The 19,140-nt window shown below is 38.2% G+C and overlaps 1 protein-coding gene and 1 pseudogene across 1 annotated transcript; one reads left to right on the top strand and one right to left on the bottom strand.

Moving 5' to 3' along the window:
- The window catches only part of LOC132842591 (uncharacterized), a 522,997-nt pseudogene that overhangs the window by 129,444 nt on the left and 374,413 nt on the right, over positions 1 to 19,140 (top strand).
- Positions 3,115 to 9,298, bottom strand: LOC132842567 (myosin-13-like). Its single transcript, XM_060865302.1, has 2 exons — positions 9,237 to 9,298; positions 3,115 to 5,833 (listed from the first exon to the last, which is right to left on the bottom strand). Exon 2 carries the CDS (start codon positions 5,815 to 5,817, stop codon positions 3,760 to 3,762), a length of 2,058 nt encoding a protein of 685 aa, XP_060721285.1. The 5' UTR covers positions 5,818 to 5,833; positions 9,237 to 9,298; the 3' UTR covers positions 3,115 to 3,759.

Below are 19,140 nucleotides of genomic sequence, written 5' to 3'. Positions count from 1 at the left end.
CTTGTGGTGGTGCCTCTTGTGTGAGAAGTGTAGAAAATCCCTTGTATGGGTCTTGCATGTTTGCAGTCCCATCTGTTGTCAATGACAACTTTTCCAAAATTTTCTTCAGCAAAACAACAAGATTTTTTTTCCAGAAGACTCACAGAGTCAATGACTGCAGCTATTTTCTCATTGATGACATGGGTCACATATCTTTGTACATCACACTGATTCTTAGCAGTCAAATCTTGTGTTGCATCCATTTGTACTGAACACATTCCATCTTCCTTAACTTCTTCAGCAATTCTTTGTTGGATTCAGATACTGATAACACTAATGATTTTGTTTACTGTCATCTTGGACAGCAAAGTCAAAAAGAAGGTGGGGGGGGGTCAAAGCAGTCACATGAATGTATTCCTGCCAACTAACTGTACAAACACTCTCACACACACAGTCTCTCTCTCTCACACACACACTCACACACACACACACACACACACACACACACACACACACACACACACACACACACACACACACACACACACACACTCAAACACACACACTCATGAGTAATGTAGTTGGCAGGGTAACAGTTGTCTCATCACTTGGCCCAACATGGAGATCTGGAGATACCTGAGATTACTGTGGATGAGCACCTTGGACATTACATGATGGCTTTAGGACAACAATCACCACAAACAGATTTTGCACTCTCTATCAGTGAAAAGCAAAAAATAGACTTCGTGTCACGCCCACCACGGACAATTCTGAAAAGATACATATACATTTTTGTATTATATTAATCTTTATATTAAACTTTTGTGTTATGTTTATGTTCTCTAAAGCTGATTTGAGACAATGTCAATTGTTAAAAGTGTCATACAGATAAATTTGAATTGAATTGAATTCCCCCACAGACCACCAGAGGGCATCCTTACCAAGTACATGAACTTTTATTGTTTGCTTTATTTCTTTTTTTTGATTATTAAACACCTCCTTTGTATTTTCCAATTTGTCACTTTATATAAGTTCTGTGTTTCCTTTCTTTGCTTACTGGAACAAAAACACTCACACACACACACACACATTCACACACACACATTCACATACACAAGTAATGTAGTTGACATGAGAAACACCAGGGTAACTTCTGGAAAGTTACTAGACATTTTATATATATATATATATAATATTAAATCTTGAATTTTTGTATTATATTAATCTTTATATAAAACTTTTGTTTTATGTTTATTATCTTTAAAGCTGATTTGAGACGATGTCTGCTGATAAAAGTGTTATACAAATAAAACTGAACTGAATTTAGCTGAATTAATGTCGTAACAAAGCAGCCAGTGACATAAGAAACATTGTTCATGTATCTGAGTGACAGATGATGTGTATAATATAGTTTACTGAATATTTAAAAGCAGACTTGTGTATTTATGGAACTGTTTTAGCTCCAAAGCCATGGACAATGAATATACAGTATCTGACAGAAGTGATTACACTTCTCACATTTTTGTAAATATTTTATTCTATCTTTTCATGTGACAACACTGAGGAAATTATACTTTACTACAATGTAAAGTAGTGAGTGTTCAGCTGGTATAACAGTGTAAATTTGCTGTCCCCTCAAAATAACTCAACACAGCTATTAATGTCTAAACCGCTGGCCACAAACGTAAGTGACAATGTCCATATTGGGCCCAATTAGCCATTTTCTCTCCCCGGTGTCATGTGACTCATTAGTGTTACAAGGTCTCAGGTGTGAATGAGGAGCAGGTGTGTTAAATTTGGTTATCACTCTCACTCTCTCATACTGGTCACTGGAAGTTCAACATGGCACCTCATGGCAAAGAATTCTCTGACGATCTGAGAAAAAGAATTGTTGCTCTACATAAAGATGGCATAGGCTATAAAAAGATTGCCAAGACCATGACGCAGCACGGTGGCCAAGACCATACAGCAGTTTAATAGGACAGGTTCCACTCAGAACAGGCCTCGCTATGGTCCACCACAGAAATTGTGCACATGGTCAGCGTCATATCCAGAGGTTGTGTTTGGGAAATAGACATATGAATGCTGCCAGCATTGCTGCAGAGGTTGAAGGGGTGGGGTGTCACCCTGTCAGTGCTCAGACCATACGCCACACACTGCATCAATGGTCTGCATGGCTGTCGTCCCAGAAGGAAGCCTCTTCTAAAGATGATGCACAAAGAAGCCTGCAAACCTTTTTGCTGAAGACAAGCTAAGGACATGGATTAGTATGGAACCTTGCTAAAGATATTTATTGAATTATAATTAGTGCAATCAATCAATCAATCAATCAATCAATCAATCAATAAGCAAGCAAGCAAACAGAATCACAACATAAGGTAACAGCAGAGGGTGCTGTATGGCAACATTTATGAATATGAGACAAACACAGTATCACGTATAACTCAGACACGCTTGCAGACTCACACACACACACACACACACACACACACACACACATGCATACACAAACACTTGCACTATTACTTTAGCAACAGTGTTATGAAAAAGTATACAGTACGCAGATGTGACTACAATAGTCAGACAAACAGTATAAAAAATCTGCCCTGCTGTCTGTACCCTAACCCTAACCTCTAACCCACCACACCCCCACCACCCCTTTTTGTGATAGGTTTGTCTATTTGTTTAATTTGGCAGTAGACTGTTTAACTATCAACATTCCTCAACATTTCTACATACAGGTAAATGTTGCCATAACGATAGTGTGAGATTTATTTTTGTGTGTTTATTTTGTCTATGGAGGTAATTGTGTTATTAGGATTTGGTGTGCTGACGTATGTGTCTTTGTACGTGCAGGTAAAGTATGTGCAGGAAGTTGTGTAATAAGTTGTAACGTGTGGTGTTCAAAACCTCATGAACGCTAACTAATAAAAGTAGGAAAAGTTCCATATTTTCATGAATACCTGCATTATTCTGATGGACCCATTTGCAGGAGACTGGAGATTCATCTGAGAGTGTATAGTCCCTCTTACAATAGCTTAACAAGTGTTACAACAAAGTATTATTAGTGGAGAACTTTATTAATCCCCAAGGAGAAATCAGAAAAGTAGACAAAATGAATGAAATTACAGAAAGCGTTTATTCTGGCAAAGTGCAAACAAACAAATCCAAATTGTAAGGCAATTATTTTATGTCAGAATCTTCTAGTAGATTTTTCTGGTACATTTGGGTTGGTACAGTGATAGAGGACCAATTTAACATCAACACTAACACTGAAAAAATAATAAAAACACATCCATTTATAAGAGTTTAGTCTTTATAATTGTAAACCTGAAGAAGGAGGTGAAGTAAACGACTTTTATCATTTTAGAAATTTATCACTTAAGTAAACTACTGAGTACTAAATAATAAACACAAGTAAGAAATCTTTATTTTTTTGTTAAATGCAAAGCTAATGGAAAAATATATACGTTATATTGTGTATTAGAGAATAGTTTGAAGCAGAATAAATTTGTCACTTTGCTGTTAAGACAGAGCATTAATACATACACATATTAACATACACAAGAATATTACATGTGTGTATAATATTTGTAATGTAAATGTAATTAGAAAAAGCAAGTTAATTAAAAGTGACAAATGAATGACATGATGCTCACATGATATTTATGAGAAGAAGCTTGAATACGAACACTGTGCTAATTACAGTGTAATGCACTTGTTTTATACTTTAGGAGCTTTATTGGATATAATTGTAGAGAAGAACTTTTGTTTATTCACTCAGACGTAGGCTGATTCATCTTCTTCTGTGAATCCACTTTTAACAGCTGCTTGAATGCTCTTTATCTCTTCTGGAGCAGCAGCAGGGAGAATGGCGAGCAACTCTTTATCAATCTTCTCAATTCTTGCAAGACACTTCTCTTCAAACTCCTTCTTGTTCTTGAGGACAAGGACTAAGATGGCTTTCTGAGCCCCATCACAGGAGTTCCGTAACTGATCAACCTCAAACTGAAACTCCTTGCCCTCTGCCTTTTCCTTGTCCATGACCATCAGTTTTCCCAGAGTGCTGACACGATCCATGATGTGTTTGGTGGACACCTCAGTGTAGGTTGTAGAGATCATGTTGACAAGGTTGGCGATGTTAGTGGCTTGAAAGGCTTGATTGTAGAGCAGATCTTTGGAGAAGAGCTTTCCATTGTAGGAAAGCTTCTGTGTCTTCTGAGATGTGGATACAAAATTTTTAAGGGTTCTGGTCAGGTGGATTTTCACAATGTTGGACACCATCTGAAAGAAGCGCACCATCTTCTCCCACTGCTCCTTCACTCTTCCCATGGCATCCATACCCTTAACCAACATTTTTATAGTGGTGTTAAAGTCTATCTCTTTGATCTCACACTTCCTCATGGTGATCAGGATGTCAGTCAGCTCCTTTTGGTTCTTCTCCATGTTTTCTACACTCTTCTCATAGGTCTCTCTGCTCTGGTCCAGTTGAGTGCGGCTCTGCTCTATGCGGAACCTGGCATTATCTGATGCCCTTTGTGAAGTTTTCACCTTCCCAGTGTTACTTTCTTCTTTATACATCATTGGTAGTTTTGGAGTCAGAGCAGGAGACTTTGTGACAGATTTACTTTTGCTGTCAAACTTACGAGCTGATTCATTCAGGTTTCTGATCAGTTTAATCAACTCATTTGTTTTGGCTTCTTCACATTTCTGTTCTGGTGTATACTTTGCTAGTTCTTCACAGATCTCGATGCCTTTGGTACAGATGTTTTGAGCTTTCTCTTTTGTTTTGCAGTCTGGAAATTCTTTTAAACTCTCCCTGATTCGTTTGAACTGATCTGCCTGAAAATTTGTCTTTGTAGTTTTGTGTTTTTGATCATACAAATCTTTCCAGTTAATTGTGTTTTCAATCACAATCTCTTGAATATTCTCTGTGCATTTCAGGATTTCTGTAGATTTACTATAAATAATTATTTCATCTATGCTATCAGCTTCAGGTTCTGGACTTTTAGACATTTTTGTTTTAAGAGAATTCTGTATTAACATTTCAGGTCCCATGGATACTATTCTATTAATAAGAGTTGCGTAGGCCTCAGTTATGCCTTCAACCAAATCCATTCCCATCATTTCCCATCCACTGGGCATTGAATCCATTGCTTTGCTGTAACTTTCTTGTGCTTCATTCAGCTGCTTTTCCATGTACTTCAGTGCCTTCTCTGAGCGTTTAGTTGCTTCTTCTGATGACTGTTTTCTCAGATTGGCTTCCTCCAGTTTCCTCTTGATTTCCTCCAGCTCCTCTCCATAAAAGTGCTCAGCATTTACACATGCTTCCAGCAGTTCGTGGATAATGTTGATGACAACAGTGAAATGATCTTCTGTTGATTTGGCCAGCTCAAGACAGTCATCTGCAACAACACGGATGTTCTCCAGCTGGTCAGGGAGGTGAGCTTCAACAACCTCATCACTGCCTTGGAACAGGATCTTCACAGCCATCTTCATGTAATCAGGAACTGTCATGGTGTAAAGTCTAATCTGATCCATGTTCTTATGGGCCTCGTTGAAAGCCCACCAGCCTGAGTTACACACCTGCATGAGGCAGGCACGAAATGAATCTGGGTATTTGATGAACTTGTAGCCAACTTTAGGTGGGTTCTTGTTGATGGAGAAATCTGTTTTGGAGGAGATGAAGACCAGCTCTCCCAGGATGGCTATGGAGAGAGGAGCAGGAGTCAGATACTCCTCCCAGTTGGCATACGGCTGCATCACAAGCTTGGTTTGGTTCCTCATCTCCTCAGCTGTGGTGAGGCTTTGAGTTTTCTTTACAATTTGCGAATCCATGGCTTCTTTTTTCCTACTAAAAACAAAAAGAAAAAAAAAATAATAATAATGACATCACCATGGCTGCCTTCTTGGGTGCCAGCAGAGAACAATTTGTACACTTACAGTGCAAACCATAATAAAAAATCTGAACCATGATGCACAGAGACAACATCTGAGAGCTCTTACTTTTGGTGGGTTTAGTTATTTGGTGGACACATGAGTAAAGGTGGAGTGTTTACATCTGATAAAACTAACAGAATTAACAAAAAGTTTCAACACTTCAACACTCAACTTCAACTTGCTTGAAAACTAGACAAGTTAGATGTGATTGTGTTTAATATTATAGAGACTTTAAGATTCTCAGTATGTTAAATATTAGGTGTTATGTCAGTGATGAACCATTAATTTAATATATTAAAGGTCTTAAAGTCAAATCAGTGGTCAGAAAATTAGAACAGATTAAATAAATAGATAGTGATTTAGTATGGAAAACCTTTACCACTTGGTTTCTTTAAACGTTTTCGCCTTGTGGATAAACCTATGTGCAGCTTTTTATAAACTATATTATTAGTGCACTTTTCACCAGGACCAACAGCTGAAATGGTTCCCAGCACCTCAACATGGATGATGTATTATTATTATTATTAATAATAATAATAATAATAATAATAATATTATAGAATAATAATAATGAGCCTCTGTTCCTTATTTCCTTATATTTCAGTTTAAGCGAACCTGATGTTAAACGCTCGGTTACAGTAGTGTCAGAAACGCAGTGAAATCTTGGATCCATATTATCACAAGACTGCTACATCATGACTTCACGAGCGGTTACATTATAGAAGGTTTTTTGTTTTTTGATACAAATCTGCTTTCCTCTGTAGTATTGATGGTGAAATGAGCCCAGCGGAATCAGACATTTTTTAATTGTTTTATGTAATAAATCATCCTATTGTGAAAACCATAAAAAAAATTAAAAAATAGTGTTCGATGTGTTTGTTCATCTGAACAGCAAACTGGACTGGACAGACAACACTGAGGCAATCTGTAGGAAAGGGCAGAGCAGACTTTTTCTGCTGACGAGACTAAGGTCTTTTGCAGTGCAGGGAGAGCTACTGAAGACCTTTTTTGACTCTGTGGTGGCCTCAGCCATATTCTATGGTGTGGTATGTTGGTGCAGCAGCATCTCTACTGCAAAAAGGAAGAGACTGGACAAGCTGTATATTGTGTATATACAGTACTGTATATTATATTATGTCTCTATTCTGTTAGATATTTGCATTTCTTTCTCTTTGCTGCTGTAACAGAGAAATTTCCCCATTGTGGGACGAATAAAGGTATATCTCATCTTATCTTATCTTAAATGTGATGAATGAACTTGTACTGTAACAATTTTATGAATCTGCTTTAATCAACACTTGCTGCTTTTTAACAATAAGGTTTTCTTCTAGTCCTAAACCTATTAAGTGGAATATTCTCTCTCACAGGACAAAGGAGGCAGAATTCTTGCCTGGTTCCATGCTAATAATTCAAAATCATTAGTGAAGTGAATGACACTTGAAACCTACACAAGGACTTCACCCTATTTCTGATCCAGAAAACAATACGAATACGTGAAGATAACTTAATCGGACTGGACAACGGGTTCTGGCTAGGAGGAGTTGGGGTTGGAGGAGGGGATCTGAAATGCAGCAGCAGCGATGTGCGAGAAGCAGCTTGAGAAAAGGGGATTTAAAGGGTCGGAAATTACGGAATTCGTACCGGATTGGTGCGCGCCGGAAACGGCCGATCAGCAGCTGATGCGATGTTTGATTACTTTTCGAGTCAGATGATCCATCTTTCTACATTGGAGTGAGTATATATGTGGCGAGTGTAGTGTTGTTACACTAGATTATTTAAATTATTATTAATTATTTAAATTACTATTAATTATTTGCACTAAAAACAAGGCTTTTATTTTGAAATTCTTCTCAGAAGCAATTGCATAGTTATGAATGGTCATGTGACCAGAAGCAAAATGTTATTTTTTTATTTCTTTTTCTACAAATATAAATTTTATTTCTTTATTGGTTTTGTTTCCTCTCTTTCTTTTTGAAAACATTAACCTTTAAGATGTTTGAGAGGCACTTCTAGAACAGACGGCACCTTTGAGAGGCACTTCTAGAACAGACGGCACCTTTGAGAGGCACTTCTAGAACAGACGGCACCTTTGAGAGGCACTTCTAGAACAGACGGCACCTTTGAGAGGCACTTCTAGAACAGACGGCACCTTTGAGAGGCACTTCTAGAACAGACGGCACCTTTGAGAGGCACTTCTAGAACAGACGGCACCTTTGAGAGGCACTTCTAGAACAGACGGCACCTTTGAGAGGCACTTCTAGAACAGACGGCACCTTTGAGAGGCACTTCTAGAACAGACGGCACCTTTGAGAGGCACTTCTAGAACAGACGGCACCTTTGAGAGGCACTTCTAGAACAGACGGCACCTTTGAGAGGCACTTCTAGAACAGACGTAATCCTGTTACTGCCTGATGGTGTCTAAGGGTGACCAGATTTGGGTGTGTGAAAAAGAGGACACTTCAGCGCGCGTGGGTGGGGTCTAACCCGGAAGTAGGCGGGGAATGTTTTGAAATGGGCGGGGCTTTAACCGGTATGTTAAATATAATTTAACCGGTCAGTCCTCCTCACGTGGGGCATATTTTTCAGAGGACTGAATCTTTCCCAACAGTCTACGATTACTCATTAAGTAAGAATTTTTGTTTTAATTCGTCAGTGAACTTACACTTGTGTTTCGGCTGAAGATGCCGAGTAGCCATGAGCTTTGTCAGCGGTAAACAAGGCGCTTGAGGTGACTGACCAATTAAATGTGTACAGAGAATACTATTGACCAATGACGGCAGCTCTACACCTTACACTTCCACTCAATACAAAGTGAACTGTAGGGGGCGGGACTAGTATGTGAATGAAACAGAGAGCAATGCAAATTCGCCGTAAACACGTTTGAGGCTAGAATAACAAAATCCCGGACGATTTAGAAATTCCGCCCGGACACATTTTTAGGTTTCAAAAAGAGGACATGTCCGGGTAAAAGAGGACGTCTGGTCACCCTATCTATGTGTAATGCAGATGAGAGATCCTGAGAAGTCTCTTTCATTCTAAAAATACACAACGCAGAAGAAAACCCACTACATATACCAGTATTCACAGAGAAATTATTTATAACAGTAAACATCTTTAAAAGTAAGTTCATACAAAAAATTATAACAATACATTAATTTTTCACAAATAATCTTTTTTGTTGCTGTTTTGAGATTATGCCTAGTTAGTAACAGGGAAGGTGAATAATGCTACTAGAATAACATTAACAAAGGATTAAAGGAGTAAATATGTGCATTAAGAAGGACCTTTAAGAGAAATTCAGAACAGTTTCTTCCTACCTGGATATGCTGAAAGTCTTCAGTGACGGTGTGGAGGTTCTCTGTCTGCTCTGTGACTCGAATGGTTCACTGCATCAAAACTAAAAGCCTCTGTTTTTATATTCTGACGTAAGGGGGGGGGGGGTATTCTGGTGGTGGATGTCTAGTGTTTATCTGGGTTTTTTTTTCAGTTAACCCTTGTGTAAATCACAGGTTTTATTTTTAATCATGATTTTTTTAATCATGCTTTATATGCGTTATGATTATATGTGATTATAAAACAGAAAGAAAGAGAGAAATAGAACAGCTTGCCACTGGGACAGTACCCTTAAAAGGACATCTTTGTACCTTATTTAACCCCAAAAATGTATAATTGTACATTAAGGTACACATTGGTACTCTAAGGTAGTAATGTGTACCCTTTTGAGTATAAAGTACAAAGATGTCCTTATAATGGTACTAAGAGTATATTGTTTACATATTTCAAATTGTATTTTGTGTATGCACAGTATGGCACACAGTAATGGATACTTGCACATTCAAATAATACTTCATTTTTTTTTGTACGTTCAAAACACAACATAAATATTGACACGTTGAAGAAACATTTCCTCAAATTATGAAAACAAATGATGAAAACAGTGCATGATATTTTCTTTGAGAAACAATTACATTACAATTAAATCATTATTTTAATTTTAATTCTATTCATTACATTCATCCCAAGCTAGAATACTGAGAATACACATGTATTTATTTATATTAAAAGAAGCCTCGTTTGCATACGATTTTAATGCAAAAAATACAAACAAAAAGAGCAAATCGACCAGCAAAAATGAATTTGATTCATTTGATTGATTTCTTCTGTGAATCTTTTCTTTAATTTATGTTTACTAAAACATTAGAAACGACATTTTACTAGTCTACATCATCACTTAGCCCTTGTTATCTAGTGCACTATGCTAGTGAATATTTCATTTGAGGTTGTGCTTGTGTGTGTGTTTGTGTGTTAATACATGGTGGTAACTAACTCTTCAATAGACCGTTTTTTCTTCTTTTCACACTCAGATGTTTTGGTCGACAGCAGCGACGTTATTAGTGATGTCCATGTAAAATAATTAGGAAATTAAGAAAAATGGATCGTGGCCAGTTTAATCTGGTCTGATTATTAAAATGACATCTTTAATGTCACTATTCGTCGTCCTCGTCTCTGTCGTGTACATACAGTGACACATACTTGATATTATGTAGAATTGGCAGAGTTAAACATGCTGTAAAATCTCAGTTCAACATTATCTTTATTCTTATTTGAAGGGTTTTGATAACACACTTGTTAAAACAAAAGACGTTATAAAAGAGTTTATATAACGTTTGTCAAAGCAGCTATTTTTCCTTATAATCCTTTAAATTAAAACTTGCTAATTATTCAACAAGAGCAACAGGCAGAGTTACTAAACATTGTGCAACACAATTCGGATACCATGTGCCAACTTACACTGCTTGACATTTTTATAAAAAAGGAGTGAAGCATTTTTTGCCCCTTTGAGCTCATCGTAACCGAACGCTGGACCGCGGGTGCGACTCGAGCTACAGTACTGGGGGCGCGTGATGATGACGTGACAAGTGAGTGACTGATTGCCGTGAACGTCATGTACAGTACAGACGATCTTAAACTTTCTTGTCTCTTTGAATTTTAAATCACTCTGCATTTATATACATTGCTCCATTAAAACCTCAACATGTGGTGAACACAACTCTCCACTAAAAAAGTGAGGGGGACGAATTTACTTTTTATAAAAAGTGCGGGGGACATGTCCCCCACGTCCCCCGCGTAATCTACGCCCCTGCTATGATACACTCATAAAAGAAGTTCACCTTATAAATCTCACATAATAAGTGACTGTGGTGATCCAGAAGAGAAAGAACAACAACAGAAATTGCTGAAATTGTCACAGGTGTTGGGGCAGGAGTGTTCGTTATACCTTTCATTGGATGGTAAGCAGGTGAGAATTACAGCATACAGATAAATTTAATGACGTCTGAACTGTTTCATCATCATAACCTTCATGTGAGTGTCTGTTCTGACTCTATAGTTTGTTTCTTCACTGTTCAGGTCCTACCATGATTATTGGTGGTGCAGTTGAACTGGATAAAGCAAACAAAGCTGTCCAAGTGGCTCAAGAGGAGGTGAGAAACTATGAACTTAAAGTATCTCACTACGTGTCTAAGATTTCACAGACCAAATGTGACATCAGCCAGAAAGATGACCAGCTAAAGCAGATACGTGAAGGAATCCAGAAGGTGAAGAAGCAGAGTCAGTCTGTAGCTGAGTTCCAGGAGAAAGTGAGAGAAGCTGTCAATCTTCTGGGTGTCCTGAGTGGGAGGGTCAGTGTGGCTGATGGTCTGACTCGCAGATTCATCCTCCAGGAGCCTGTGATGAAGATGATGCAGGATGTGATGAAGGCCATAGAACAGATCACAGGGAATGAGCTTCACCATCGCAATGACCTGCCAAGTCTCATTAATTAGATGAAGGAGAACAACCAATGACTAGCAGCCATCTGTGACTGAGAGAACAGCTCTAAGTAGAACACCACAAGAACATGCTGGTTCTGCTGTTTTAAACAGAGATTCACTCTATAATGGATATTCTGCAGTGTGTCATTTACAAGAGCATTAAAACCAATACACATGTGTGTAAAATAAATACAGTAGGATGTTGCAGAAAAAAAAGTTTGTTTAATGAAACTAATCTGTGTGTTAGGAGATAAATAAACCCTGTGACAAGGTAATCGTGCTCTATGTTGCTTTTCTGAGTGCTGTATTTTTACTGTGTTTAAATACGAAAAAAAAAATAACTTAAAAGTTGAGTGCTTTTATTTAAACTGGTACAACATAAAAATGAATATGACAAACAGGAGGAAAAAAAGAGGAAAAACAGAACAATCATTTGTGGTGATGACTTGCAAAATATTATTTTACTGTAAAGGACTGAGCTCTTTAGGGGACTTTTTGTTAACAGCATTCTGTAAGAGATAACAGATGGCTACAGACAGTGAAGAATATTTTTTGATGATCTCGTGCTTAGGTCAGAGTTTTTCCCCTACACAGAAACACTTTTACTTTCTGTTTCAGAGTAAGATGACTCAGCTTTCTTATGTAATGTAGAGTCAGAGACAGGAGATGTGAAATCAATATGTGCTATTTATTGAACACAGATTGAACAAATCCAAAACAGTCGAGGAAACACACAAACGTCCCAGAATACAGCAAAGACAATATGTGGGGAAAACATCCAAAAAAAGTTAGGCAACGATATACGTGAGTAAAAGTAACAAAACCAAATTGGTACACAGGCAAACAATGAACAATGAAAGCAATGAAAAGCCTGGTATTTAAATAAATCCAATACTTCATGAACATGGCTTAAGAGCAACCCAGAAGTGTCCCTTGACCAGGACATCACTCAATATTCAGGGGGTAGCTCTGGCTGGTGGGGCAGAGGGGGAATTGCCTTAGCTGTTTTCATATGATGTCAGTAGACCCTTTAGGGGCACCAGCTTACAGGCCTTAAAAAAAAATGGTCCACTGCTACCACAATGGCAGTGTGGCCATGAGAGTTTGGGAGATCTGTGATGAAGTCGACTGTGAAGTTGGACAATGGGTGTCGAGATAAGGGGAGTGGTTATAAACAGGCGACAGGGAAGCTGACATGATATCTTCATTTAAGCACTGATGGGTCAGGACTCAACATAGTTCTTGACATCTGTGGCCAGCTAAAAGCCTTCTGAAGCATCTTTGTTGCATGGTGGAGTCCTGGATGTCCTGAGCTCAGTGCGGTTTGTACACACTGGATGACTCTTTGCTGGATGTCAGTGGGAACATACTGTTGGGTCAGCAGACATACTGGGGGAGAAGTTTTGTTAAATTGGGCACATTGTATTTCCTCCATGATATCCCACCGGACAGGAACGATGAAAATGGAGGGTAGAAGGATGGGTTTAGTCATCAGGGTTTTGTCAACTGGATCATAGCAGCAAGTGAAAAAAAAAAAAGATTTTTGTGGTGATTAACGATTTAGTTGCGTTTGGCTGGGAAAAGATGAATTGAAATAATTATAAATCACTCAGTGGCCAAGGACATAAATACATTGCAGATATGCTCACTGAATATAAACCAAACAGACCACTCAGATCATTAGGATCGAGTCAGTTAGAAATACCAAGGGTTCACACCACACAAGGGGAATCTGCTTTTAGCTATTATGCTGCCTGTAGTTAAAATCAGCTTCCAGAAGAGATCACGTGCTAAAACATTTACACATTTAAATCTAGACTCAAAACTCATCTGTTTAACCGTGCATTTTCTGAATGAGCACTGTGCTACTTCCAAACTGATTGCACTATGTATAATCCTTTCCTCTTTTTAATTGTTTTAATTTTGTTTTAAATCAATTTTTAAATCATTTTAAAAGTTTTTTAATTCTATGTTTTATTGTTGTTATTATTGTATTTTTGATGATTTAACTTTATTTTATGTAAAGCACTTTGAATTACCATTGTGTATGAAATATGCTATACTGTATAAATAAACTTGCCTTGCCTTGAAAAGCACAGGGAAGGAGTTTGCCTAGGGTGCCGTGCCGTGCTACTGGAATTCTATGCCCCAGATGTCGCAGCTTGAAGCGTCCACTTCTATGACAAAGGGGATGTTAGGGTCAGGATGGAGTCAGATTTGCCACTCGTTGAATGCCGTGTTGGCATTTAATAATGCAGTGAGTGGGGTGGTGACAGAGCTGTAATTGCAACTAAATCCCCTGTAGAAATTGGTAAAGCCTAGAAATCTTTTAGTTCCTTGACACCTGTGATGGCCCATACCTTACTGATGTCTATTTTAACCACCCTGGCAGCTGATAACATATCCCAGGAAGGTGATAGTTTTTTTTTGTAGAATTTATCATTTTCTGCCTTGGTTATGAGTTGGTGCTCTAGTAGTCATGGTAACATGGTGCAAATGTGGATCACATGGAGGTTGTAGGTCTTGGCATAGATTATTGATGATCCAAAATGGTGGCGCAACAGTAGCACAGAGGCCACTCAGAAAAATTGTGCTATTCATGTGTTTAGCCAGACTCCAAAGTACATGGACACCAGCAACAGTGGTGTTCATGTATACAACCACCAGAGGTTTCTACAGTGAGGCAGGGCTCTCAGGTTTTGAAGACAGTCAAGAGTGACATCTCCAACCCCCCCAGGGTTTTTTTTCATTGGTTGTTGTGTTAAATCTTACCCAGATACAATAGTGCTATTTTCTGATTGGCTATTGTGTAGCCTCTTTTTTTGATTGGCTGATAAGTGTCAGGCTCGACTAAGAGCTCCAGGGGAGACGCGCTTGATTCCTGCCCGGTTCCATAGAGACAGCGGTGCGGACTGATACGTTTTGGGCGCTGCGGCTTATTAAATATATGATAAATAGTCAGTTTTTCTGCGTGACAAATACGATGTGTGGCAGGAGAGCATGACAAAAGACCCAAATGAGGGACCGTCACACTCAATGCGTGACACTTGACAGCCCTGAGTAAGGTAAACATGCAATAATCTGCATGACAATGTGCTGGAGAAGCTTCGTGACTGGCTCACCGTTTTGTGCCGACAGAAATGCAGCTCTGTTTGTTAAGGCTCATTGTGGCTTTTGTTTTTACATTAACCCTGTACTGCACAGCATTGCCCTCAGCCAACAGAAAGTTTTCTTTAGCCAAATATCCATTGGATATTTCTTTAAATTTTTGCAATCATCCAAAAATATTCAAAAGCTATCAAAAACTATCCAATACAATTTGGGAGTCACTATCTGAAGGCGGGACTTCCTTTTCTGCCACATGGTCACAGGAGCACATGGTGTGAGACTAAGGTAAGATTATATACTTTGTTAATCCTATTTAAAATGACATTAATTGTCAATGAAATATATGTGCATTTATGAGGTGTAGAGCAGCTTTTTGTCCTGGTTTAATGCTTTTTTTATTTTTTGAATGTTAAAATTTGGGGGGCACGGTGGCTTAGTGGTTAGCACATTTGCCTCACACCTCCAGGGTTGGGGGTTCGATTCCCACCTCCGCCTTGTGTGTGTGGAGTTTGCATGTTCTCCACGTGCTTCAGGGGTTTCCTCCGGGTACTCCGGTTTCCTTCCTGGTCCAAAGACATGCGTGGTAGGTTGATTGGCATCTCTGGAATATTGTCCATATTGTGTGAGTGTGTGAGTGAATGAGAGTGTGTGTGTGTGCCCTGTGATGGGTTGGCACTCCGTCCAGGGTGTATCCTGCCTCGATGCCTGATGACATCTGAGATAGGCACAGGCTCCCCGTGACCCGAGAAGTTCGGATAAGCGGTAGAAGATGAATGAATGTTAAATTATTATTTTTTTTGTTGCCTCAGGTCAGCTTTGTGTTATAAGGGCTACTTTTCATGTGATCATTCTGCTGACAATGTCATCACATATTATCACATGTATTTTGTACAAAGCCTCAAATGATTTTTAATTATTTTTTATTTTATTTAACTTCTTTTAATACATTTTGACAGAAAAATGGACATAAAATTCTTCTATGAAAGACAAGAGCAGAATCGGAATGTTAGGCAAATCCCGTCTGACAGTGAGAACAGTGAAACAGACAATGACAGTGAGGAGGAGTGGAATGGAGAAAAAGGTTTGAGCAGTATTGGAAAAAATAGGGTTTTGAATATTGCACCTTTGATTGTTGAGCTCATTTGTACACAATGGTTTTTGAATTATTTTATAATAAATCGTTACACATTTCTGTTTAAATCGTTACACATTTCTGAGATTGATCACAATGGTTTTGATTTGGGGGGCACGGTGGCTTAGTGGTTAGCACATTTGCCGTTCGATTCCCACCTCCGCCTTGTGTGTGTGGAGTTTGCATGTTCTCCACGTGCTTCAGGGGTTTCCTCCGGGTACTCCGGTTTCCTTCCTGGTCCAAAGACATGCGTGGTAGGTTGATTGGCATCTCTGGAATATTGTCCATATTGTGTGAGTGTGTGAGTGAATGAGAGTGTGTGTGTGTGCCCTGTGATGGGTTGGCACTCCGTCCAGGGTGTATCCTGCCTCGATGCCTGATGACATCTGAGATAGGCACAGGCTCCCCGTGACCCGAGAAGTTCGGATAAGCGGTAGAAAATGAATGAATGTTAAATTATTATTTTTTTTGTTGCCTCAGGTCAGCTTTGTGTTATAAGGGCTACTTTTCATGTGATCATTCTGCTGACAATGTCATCACATATTATCACATGTATTTTGTACAAAGCCTCAAATGATTTTTAATTATTTTTTATTTTATTTAACTTCTTTTAATACATTTTGACAGAAAAATGGACATAAAATTCTTCTATGAAAGACAAGAGCAGAATCGGAATGTTAGGCAAATCCCGTCTGACAGTGAGAACAGTGAAACAGACAATGACAGTGAGGAGGAGTGGAATGGAGAAAAAGGTTTGAGCAGTATTGGAAAAAATAGGGTTTTGAATATTGCACCTTTGATTGTTGAGCTCATTTGTACACAATGGTTTTTGAATTATTTTATAATAAATCGTTACACATTTCTGTTTAAATCGTTACACATTTCTGAGATTGATCACAATGGTTTTGATTAGAATACCACAAATACAGGGGCGGTTCTAGACTTTTTTTAGGGTGGCTCCAGCCCCCTGTCTGTGATCTCAGCCACCCATAAAACTATAAGTATAATTTTTACTTTCATAAATAAACAATAAATATTACGTTAAAATGCAGGACATGATTATGTGGTCGATGGGAAAGAAAATTATTTATCAGTTTGATTCAAGAGGGAATTTTTTACTTTGCTTTTACGCGCATGCGTTGTAGTCTTTCAAAAGTGCGTCATCAGCTGTCTGCTTTATCTGAACGGAGAAGCACAGAGTCAGTCAGAGCTGGAGGCGTTTATCTATAACGTTAATCATTGGAAAACTGCAAAGATGGTTATAGGCGGTATTTTATAAATGTTTTTACCTTGTTAACCTGCCCTGCAGCAGTGCTTTCAGTGTTATCAAAGTCTACATCCAATACTTTAATACATTTATTTTTTTTTATAAATAAATTTTAATTTCCTTTACTAGAGACCTCTAAAATTGTTTTTATAATTTTACATTCATTTTGTCTTTTAGCAAAGGGAAGAGTCTCCTCTATTGAAATGGTTAAATGCCTTATTTCACATTTAGTGAGCTCCCAATATTTTCAAAAAGGTATTTATAACTTTAGTCTGAGCCCAAAACCGGTCAACAATTTTATTACTTTCATACTGAACGTTTCATTTCATAAAAGGGTCTCATTGAGTTTCCAATAACCAGTTTGCTTTAAATTAGTCATGAAATGTGATCTGATCTTCATCTAAGTCAAGGGTATTGACAAACATAATGTGTCTAAAATTAATTACACATTAAAATTAAAAAGTTAAAATTAAACTTTATTGAACACACTCATTCAACATTCAAAATGGATTCATTCAAAATGGATTCAACAAACCTACCTCAACTGAATCCTGTCTTTGTGAGTTTGGCTGATCATTTTTAATTTGAACATCAACTTAGAATTATTGTTTAAACTGCAGACGCAATCTCCATTTCACTTCAGAGGCAGGGGCCATTTTATCGGACCATGCAGTATGAAAGCACGCTGCCAACAATGTTTCTTTGCCAGGTGGCCTTCTCAGCCTGCCTTGTGCTACTGATTAGTCATCCTTCCATTGTTTCTGTTCCTAAGCTACCTGATTTTGTCTCTGTCTGTTCCTGGACCTCGATTCTGTCTGCTCTAAAATGCACTTCCTGGTTTGACCATGTCTTGTTCTATGTTGCTATTTTCTGCCCTGCATTGCCCTGTTTGCCCATGTTCTGGATTATTTACCGATTATTTACTCTGTTATTGTATGTTTTCAGCTGTAGCTCACACTGCACTCTGCTTACCAAAATATCAGATTACTGGACTGTTTGCTCTGCATTTCCCCTCTGTTTTACTGAACTGTGCCTCCCCTGTTTAAACCAGCTCATATTAAAGACTCTTAATTTAAAATCTCATCTGTGCCTTGCATTTGGGTCCTCACCTGCCATTCCTGACACCTCTGGCATTTGAAGGAAGTTTATGGAAAGAAGACTTAAGTTGTCTTAATTGCTATAAATTGGGTGGGGTGTAATACTCATATCTGGCAACTGGTGACATGGTCTATTATTGGTGAGAAAATGTTACATAAATAGATAAAGTAACACAGTATGAAATAGCTTTTCCCTTTCATTTCTTTTACATGTTTAATCCTTCTGGGTAAATCTGCAGAAAGCTTTTTTTATAAACTTTATTATTAAATTTATTATTAATTTTCACCAGGACCAACAGCTAAAATGATTCCCCACCTCATCACATCTCATCCTTCATGCTTCATTGTGGGACAGATGCTTTCACTGTTGTATTTCTCACCAGATCTGTTTCTAACTTTTCCCCCAATCAGTTCATTGAGGCAAAAATAAATGAGAAAAGGTCTTAGCAGGGCATCTCTTTGATCTCTTTCTGACCCATGATTCGTTGTTAAAGTTGACATTTTTTTGCCATTTTCCCCCAGGATTGTACCTGAACGTGTTTTTTATAGCATAATCCACTATACATGAATATCTTGTAGCATTATTTTAATTCATCTTGTACTTTTCTAAGAGAAGGACAGCAATACACACACACACACACACACACACATACACACACACACACACACACACACACACACACACACACACACAATCTGGATAGAGGAAGGAATCCCATCACTCTCCTTCACTGAGTAAAGTAATTACATTACCTCAGACAGCATAAAATACTGGCTCATCAGTACACGCACACACACACACAC

This window comes from Tachysurus vachellii, chromosome 3 (genome assembly GCF_030014155.1).
Source record: "Tachysurus vachellii isolate PV-2020 chromosome 3, HZAU_Pvac_v1, whole genome shotgun sequence".
NCBI classification, from domain to species: Eukaryota; Metazoa; Chordata; class Actinopteri; order Siluriformes; family Bagridae; genus Tachysurus; species Tachysurus vachellii.
The sequence above is the reverse complement of the archived record's forward strand: the minus strand, read 5'-3'. Positions and strand labels throughout refer to the sequence as shown.

Bases quoted from the DNA above. Each gene is read 5' to 3' on its own strand.
- LOC132842567 (XM_060865302.1), bottom strand. From the start codon at position 5,817: ATGGATTCGCAAATTGTAAAGAAAACTCAAAGCCTCACCACAGCTGAG.